Source organism: Zalophus californianus, chromosome 15 (genome assembly GCF_009762305.2).
Source record: "Zalophus californianus isolate mZalCal1 chromosome 15, mZalCal1.pri.v2, whole genome shotgun sequence".
Taxonomy (NCBI): domain Eukaryota; kingdom Metazoa; phylum Chordata; class Mammalia; order Carnivora; family Otariidae; genus Zalophus; species Zalophus californianus.
This window is the reverse complement of record NC_045609.1, coordinates 47,749,665-47,757,939: the sequence shown is the minus strand read 5'-3', so window position 1 is coordinate 47,757,939 and position 8,275 is coordinate 47,749,665. Positions and strand designations below refer to the sequence as shown.

General features: G+C 46.8%; 1 protein-coding gene across 1 annotated transcript in view; it reads left to right on the top strand.

Annotated features, from left to right (window-relative positions):
• The first annotated feature begins 237 nt into the window (after positions 1-237).
• Positions 238-8,275, top strand: part of DRGX (dorsal root ganglia homeobox) — a 29,403-nt gene continuing 21,365 nt past the window's right edge. Inside the window, exons 1-3 of the mRNA XM_027586475.1 lie at positions 238-271; positions 4,399-4,496; positions 5,401-5,502. Of these exons, the coding sequence (XP_027442276.1) occupies positions 238-271; positions 4,399-4,496; positions 5,401-5,502 (234 nt within the window). The remainder of the gene's footprint in view (positions 272-4,398; positions 4,497-5,400; positions 5,503-8,275) is intronic.

Genomic DNA, 8,275 nt, shown 5'->3' with positions numbered 1-8,275 from the left:
TAAGACGGAGCTGCCGTGTCGCCTCCAGTTCCCACAGTGGGCTTAGGGCATTGGGAGGGTGGTGGTTTCCGGGAGGAGGGGGCCCAGTGCGCACTAAGGCCAGTCCGGGGCGCGGGCAGAGGGAGACGTAGACTCTATCGCTGTTTGCTTTGCAGCCAGGCCGGAGCTACGCGCTCCTTATCTGTCTAGCGGTCACCCTCCCCAGGCCCCACCGTCCAGCTGATCCGGCCGTCGGCGATGTTTTATTTCCACTGCCCGCCACAGCTAGAGGGTGAGTAAGCGCCACGCCTGGGACCATTCTGAACGGCCCAGAGCTGGCCAGAAAGCTCCGGGGCGGCAGTGTGGCGGGTGGGTGGCTGGGTGGGTTCCCGCTCCACGAGGGTTGCAGCCGCTGGGAGGTGGGTACGGGTGCCCCTGGCCTCCTCCCTACATCTCACTCCAGCCTTCCGCCCTGTCGCCACCTGCCTCCCACCTCCCTCCCCGCCTGGGCCGCTTGGCCCGGGGCTATTCGCACAGCAGGGACCCGCCGGTTCCTCCCAGCACAGATGCTGGTGTCACGCCTCTAATCGGTCTCCCCAGCCCTGGGGGCCGCATCAATCTTTCACGGTGTTTTGCAAACATCCCGAAAAACTAAGGTGGAGTAAGGAGATGGCCCTCATGGTCCTGACACCGACCCTGAGCCATGCACGACCCATGGCTTAGGCTGCTCTCCCTTGGAGGGCAGGGCCGTCCTGCTCAGGGAAGCTTTAACATCTGTTCTGGGCCACTGCTGCCCTCTGGAACTAGGTGGCCCAGCTCACCACCACCCCAAGTGCCCTGGCCTGGCTCCTCTCCTGTGACTCACTGGGTTTCTTGAGCCCAGACACCAACCACTCCCTACTCCCAGAGGCAGCCCCATGGCCAGGGTTTGAGTTTGAGGGTCTCCAGGCCTTAGAAGACATTTTGCCTCAGGATCCCTCATGTGGCCTCTGCACTGGATTGTTAGGTGGGAGTAGGTTTGTGAGAAGGAGACAGCTTGGCTCTCTGGTGCCCCCACACAGGGCCTGGGGGGACCCCGTGGGTGGGCATTAGACAAATGCAAAGCCATACCTTCTGGACTTGTAACAGCATCTTCCTCAGAGTAGGAGTCTCAGTCGTGCAATATTAGAACTTTTATAACTGGGAGGAATACCAGGATTTGGCTTTGACAACCTACTCCCTTGATTTATTTGTGGGGTGAGAGAATTTTAGAGGCCAGGAAATGGAGGGAGGCATGGGGGAGGGCAGAGGCAGTGAGGCACTGAGGGGCCTGAGACATCAGAGGACCTTGTCCACCTTGTCTCCAGTTACCTGGAGCAGTAACTGAGCCTCCGATGGCCAACATGCCCAGGGATTTCAGAAAGTTTGTTTTTGTCTTAACCGTGGATGCTTTTAAGAGTTCAGTAGAATTTTCTAAAGGAGGCTAAGGATCCGTGTTTAAGCTCTGCTAGCTCAGTCAGCGTTCCTAAGAAGGGAAGACCAGACACTTGTCTGCATTTCACCTCCTGTAATCTCCAAGGACCCGTGCTGCCCTGTTTTATGAGGTGCATCCCCTGACACTGTACCCCAGGCCTGGGGGGACCTTTGCATGTGTGGAGGACATAACTTCTCTGCACTTCTGAACCTGGGGTTTGGACTGATGGGTATGGCACAGCCCACTCCTCAGGTTAAAGAGGGGAAGGCCAAGATGTGGTATTTAGCAGGTGGTGGGCTGCTTGGATAACTTAGGGGAAAAGCCCTGTCTACAGGGTGGGTTGCAGAAGTCACTTAGGGTGAGTCCTGGCCTGGCCGATCATGGCCCCAGTGCACTGAACTGTTGGCTTCACACCTTTCCTTCCCACACCCCAGGCACATCCCACCTCAATGCTGATTCTGAGTGCTAAGACCAGAAGAAAAGGAGATGTGTCTTTAAGAACCTTGTTATCCCTCTGCAGATGTGTTTCTGAGCTAGTTTTGCAGAAAGGGGTGTTTTTTTGTCAGTTCAGTGTTGCTGGGGAGGAGGTGATCTGCTGTGCATTGCAGGGTTGAGAACAGACCTTTGGAATATGACATCTCCCTCAGCTTAGGAGCTTTTTAATTTTTATTCCTTATTAATCTAGAGAGGCATAAAGAAGAGAGCAAAGCATGGTTCATCATCTCACTTCTCAGATAATTTTACTAATATTGAATTAAAAAGTACTACATATACCTGCTTAGGAAATTCAAATAGAACAGAAAACTACACATTGAAAAGTGAAATCCTCCTTCCTCTCCACCTTTTTTTCTAAAGATACTCCCTATTGTTGGTTTCTTGTGATTCCTTCAAGAAAAACACACTTTTTCTTTCTATATGTTATGCCTTTTTTATGCTGAGATCATACTTCCACATCCTTTGGGACAATGCTTTTTTTTTACTTTGTAACATGTTTTGGGGATTATTCCATGTCAATATATACAGATTTACTGATTTCTTTTAAACAGCTGTGTAATATTCCATTATATGTTGTACTGGTGGGAACTTTGGTTGTTCCCAGTTTGTTTTTTTTTTTTTTTCCTAGTACCATGTTGCCAGGAATGTTCTTCTTTTCCTATTTCAGCATACTTTACCTAATTCATAGATTAAATATGTATGTGTGCACTTAAATCTTTGATGAATATTTTCAAATTACCCTCTAATAAGGCTGCACCAATTAATGCTCCTACAAATGGTTAATGAAAATGCACATTTTATTACACTCTTAACTGTACTGGGTATCATTCATTATGCACCTTATTTTTTTTTTTTTTGTCAAAATGGTGAAAATAGTAGTTCATTGTTTTGTTTAATTATCGGCAGGGTTTAACATTTTCATATTATCAACATTTCTACTTATTTTTAAGTAAAAAGCCTCTTCTCATGTTTTCCTCTTTTCTATTTGTTCTTATTAATTCGATGGGCCATTGGTCTTTTTTAGGATTCAACTAGGCACACAGTGTTTCACTTACAGATATTATGTGCACACGTTATAGAAGAATTTCGGACCAGCAGGTATAAGTTAGAAGGCTGAGGCAGATAATGTTTGGAACATCTCAGAGTCTGCATTCCATCCTTGCCAATCAAAGGGAGACAATTTGGTTTCCTGCAAAATAATGGAAATAAGGCTGCTTTGAGGCTGTCCCTTTGAAGTTGCCAATGAGCTGGAGAGAAATCTTTGTAACTAGGGTTTTGAGGAAGAGTGCAATTTGGACAAGAAGCTGGAGGGGAAGCTTCAGGAGAGACTGGGGTATTGTGGCAAAGGATGGGGCACTGGAGAGCAGAATAATAAGTAGACGGGACCCCCGTTAGTAGATAGAATTTTAAAAAGGCCAGAGGACGCTGCTTCTTTGGGACTGACGTCTTTCTGAGGGAGGTTGCCTGTGTGGCTTGCCAGCTCCTAATGCCAAACATGCAGTGCTTCTGAGACCAGAGCCCATGGCAGGTACAGCATTCACTGGCTAATGGGAACTTGCTCATTTGTTTTTCTAAGAAGCCATTGTAGACTGTGGAGTAATGGTGCATATTTGGAAAATGATCTGAATGCACGTTTGGGGCCAAATTCTGTTCTGGCTTTATACGAGCTTTGGAGGCTGCTGGGGAGGGTGGTGGAAAGGACGCCTTTCTTTTCAGGGAAGTGAGAGCAGTGGGTCCTTTATGAGCCTGGCCAGAGGGTGGGATGCCCTTGGAGAGTGGCCCTGCCTAGGTCTCTTGGAATTCGGGACGCTGGCTATTGGTGCAGACCTCTTGTTAATTGACATCTATATAACAGATCCACTATGGTGCTGATGAGCTGTGACCAACAGTAATTAATATTCATTTATAAACTTCTTACCTCCTTGTATCCTGAAGTTCTAGGAGAAATGGGCAGTGAAAGTGCTTGGTGTTTTTTTTCCTCCCCAACCCCCAGCCGGTCAGCCAGCCTTGTTGTTTACAGAAACAAGGGAAAGTAAACTAGCAGGTGAGCAGACAGGAGCTGTGGAGGCTTCTATGAAAGAATCCGAGGTAGGGGATGAGTTCAAGGCACATTGGATGCAGGGGCAGCTGGAAACCAAAGGGCAAGTGAAGGCTCTGCCGCAAGCCAGTGATTCTTCCTCGCACAGAGTCCAGAATTTCACAAGAAAAGCGGATTTGGTCTTCTTGGGGGAGAAGGTCACCACCTGCCCGATGAAATAAGCGTAGTTGGGGCCTAAAGTCAAAGGTTATTGGAGGAGAGAGAGAGCATGAGAGAATGGAAGAGAAGGGGCCCCAATGAGAGCAGCAGAGAAAGATGCTCTGGGACAGACAGGACTCTGCCTGGAGGTGCGTCCGAATGAGCATGTGTGTCCAAGGTCGGTGTGAGGACAGGGAGGCCCTCTGGTCAGGCTGATTCAGTTTGCTCCCAGTAGGCACTGCACCTTTTGGCAACCACTCTCCAGGAGATTTCGATGATGGGTTTCTGCGCAGAAAACAGCGCCGGAACCGGACGACGTTTACTCTTCAGCAGGTAATGACAGCGCTCCCTTTCTGAGAGTCAGCGACTTCCTGCCTCCCAAAATTTCAGAGTTTGAGCAGCTCTTCTTTGTCTTTTAAAATAAAGCCAACTATGGAAACTGGATCTTTCTGTTTTCTTGAGTGCTTTATGTGTCAAGAAATCTGTTTGGGGAGAGAGCAGATGACTTGGATCTTCTGATCCCAGACAGGAAATAAAGGGACAATAGTGATGGCTCACATTTGCCCTAGGTTGGTAGTTTGGGGGAACATTTCCACATCAGCAATGTCATCTGAATGTTGAGAAATGCAGGTAGGACATTCTTAATCCCAGCAGATAGATGGGAAGACTGGGGCCCAAGAAACTGACTGATTTGTAGAAGATATTTCCGTCCATAAATGGAAGGGCTACAGGTGGACCCTCATACTGTGTTTCCTGGACCTGGGTTCTTCCCCTTAGATCTGCGCAAACTGGGGCTGTCAGGAAGGTGGCCCAAATACCTCTTGGGAGTTTCTGGGGGCCTGACACTCCCTTCTGAGGGCTTCTGCAAGTTGTTCCTGTTCTCCTGTGTCCTATGGGGAAGGCTGTGTGGATTGCTCTGACTCATAAGACCACCCTTGGAGACTTTGATTCCTATGAATCTATTTAAATGGAAAAGCATATAAATATTTGTGCTTCTCTTCTTATTCTTATTTCTTGGGGAAGCACCAATGTCGTTAGTGAGTCTTAGCTCCTAAGTCATCCGTGGTAAAAATTTTAATTCTGTGGGATCTTTTCAAAGAGCTTTCTTCTCCCTCTTCCTCCCCTACTTGATCTGTGCAACTACTTCCTCACTGCTCCTTGCAAATTTGAAATATGCGTCTGCTTTCTCTCACCTTGCCACAGCCTCTCACCAGTAAATATTTTTTCCTTTTACTAGCTGGAAGCTCTTGAGGCAGTTTTTGCCCAAACACACTACCCCGATGTCTTCACCAGAGAAGAGTTAGCCATGAAAATAAACCTCACAGAAGCCAGAGTGCAGGTAAACCTTCTTTTTAATTATTTAACTCTCTAATATTAAAACTGGCAAACTTTTTTTTTGACATCATGACTGCAGAGTGCACATTTGGCCAAAGAAAGCAAATGAAGACTATCTGTCATTTTCATGATGCACTTTAATAACATCAACATAATGTGGAATATTAGATTAGGTTGATTAATCGGTCATTCATAATTAACTAGTGATAATGTTCTACACTAATTTGTCCGCGTCTCTAAGGTACTAAATTACATCAATGCACATCCATTTCCTTGCTTTGGAAAAAAAAAAAAAGAGCTGAGATGCTATTCTCAAAGCAGCTCTGACCGCTCTGGGGTAAGGCCGCTCAATTGCAGAGAACTATGTTTTCAGATGGGAACAGGGTAGGACCTGCTTTCCAGAAATTGCATCATGTCCAACTTTTCCCCTGGACGCGGACTCTTTCAGCGAAGTGGATCCGAAGAACTTGTGCAATTTAAAAATCTTTAAAAGGCAGCAGCGAGAGGGCTGCCTCTGAGCCGAGCATGGCCCGCGGTGACCGTCTCTAAGCAGGATTTCTTTTTAGAAGCCACACGGTGATTACGTTTAAGTGCACAAACCCGTTGAGCCCGGCAGATGTGCCCGAGTGCAGGAGGAATGGATTCGCAGCGCCGCCTCTCCGGGAGAGCTATTCTTTGAGCACAATTATATATTCATTTTATTTATGGGGTTTCCTCCATGCTGTTTCTGTTCTTTTTTATGTAGGGGCTTGGGGTTAAGACTATGCAAAGATCTAATTGTAGGAAATATAATAGTTTGCTTTCGGTTCCCCTGGGTCATGTTAGTATCTCTTAAAAACCAATGGCTGAAGAGAGATAATGGAATTCTGAGCAGTAAATTGGGGGTTGTAAACAAATTATTTCCCCTATAATCAGATTATGTGATCCTGATTATTAAATCTGAACATGAATCATTGGTCATATGTGGGCAAATTAAACTGATTATTATTTGGAAATGAAAATCTCCTTTGGCCAGGATGTTGTCTATCCCTTCTTTTTTTAATGCCAGTTTGCCAATAGCGGCCTAAAGACTGAACTGCAAATTGAGATAAATGACACAATTATTGAGCATTCAGAGTGGAAGATCATAACTTCTCCCTGAAAGGTGCAAGGGTGAGATAGGGGTGGTAACAATTAAGGCTGGGAATTGTTGGTCAGGCTGTTGTTGGCTATTATGCAAACAGACAATGGCTGTGTAGAATTTGTTCAGCGAGCCTCTGTGTGGGGACGCAGGCTTCGGTGGCGGGAAGGGAGATGTGTTTACATTTATACCCCTTGCTCATTCAAATATGATTAATGTTCTATAAAGCAGGGGCTTAATCGAAGCTGATGTTGTCAAACAATAACTAAATAGGGAAATAAACGACTCCATCATGCTCTTTCCTCAGAAGCAGGCGAACTGTCAGTGCAAAGTCATTAAAATATGATAATGAAAAATAGCTCAATTAAATGTTGTTATAGCTGTGACCTTCATTCAATTAAGACACAAGAAAGTGTCTGCATTTTGCTTTGCATTTAACTGCCCTAAATTTAGAATATAGATAAAATCATTATTCAATGGTTGCTGATATGTGCAATTAAAAGCCAACTGGATTAAAAAAGAAAGAAACCCAGTTAAAGGAGAATGAAAATTCAGAAGTGGGGTGGGATGGCGGAGGGCTCAGCCCCGGGACCCAGGCTTTCTCCTGGGCCAGTGTGGGAGGATACCCCGGGGTGAGGGGCTAGAGGGAGGTCGAGCCAGGCCTTTTTTGAAAGCCAGGAATTATCTCCCAGGAGAGAAGGGACGAGGTTCTGCTGGGTAAAGAGCAGCAGGATTTCACTGACCTCTGGGAACACCTTGGGCCCTGTCTGCCCGGCTGCCATGAGGCTGTCCCTCTGCAGATGCCATCCTGATTGCTAAGGCTTGCAGAATTCCATACCAGTCTCTCAGAAGGCACTTAGGGCAGGTACATCGTAAGGCTCCTCCTAACCTGAGCATGGCAAAGGATCAGGCTGCCTGATGTTTACCGAGTGACTGATGGCTTTGTGTCAGACGACAGTGCTCCGTGTTTTTCATGTGTCTCTGGGCTAACAATGCTTAGGGGGTGGCCACCATTATTACTCCCAAGGAGTTTGGATCTGGTCCCTAGCCAAGCCACTGGTCCTCAAATCATGGGTCTGCTACTTACCACCTGAATGACCTTGGGCCAGTTAATTAACCTGTCTGTGCTTAGTTTTCTCATCTGTAAAATGGGGATAGACCTACCTGCCTTACAGGGTCGGGGTGGATTCTAAACCAAACCAGGGCTGACTCCAGAGACATTGTGTCTCATGCATGCACTGGGCTGCCTGTCATGAGTTTTGATGTGTTCAGGGATGGTTTCACAGGTTTGAGGCCGGACACAGTCCAGTGCTCAGGCAAACCTGCCTAAGAGGGAATGAGCCTTTTTGATGAGGAAACCCCAGGGCAGTGTTTTACAAACTGCTGTGACGATCATGTCCCCTCCTCCCAACCATAGGAAATACGTTTCACATCAAATAAATGCACTTGGATACGTCAAGAATTTCTACAACACTTGTACCCTTACTGCGGGTGATGCATTTGGATACTTTCTATGATTTAACATTCATTAAAAAAATGCCTGTCATGCCTTCTACACTGATCTTCTGGCCCATCTTTGGGTCTGAAGCTGCAGTCCAGAGGGCACTGCTTTGGGACATCTTTTGGAGAGAGGAGGCTGGCAACCCCCCCCCCCAAC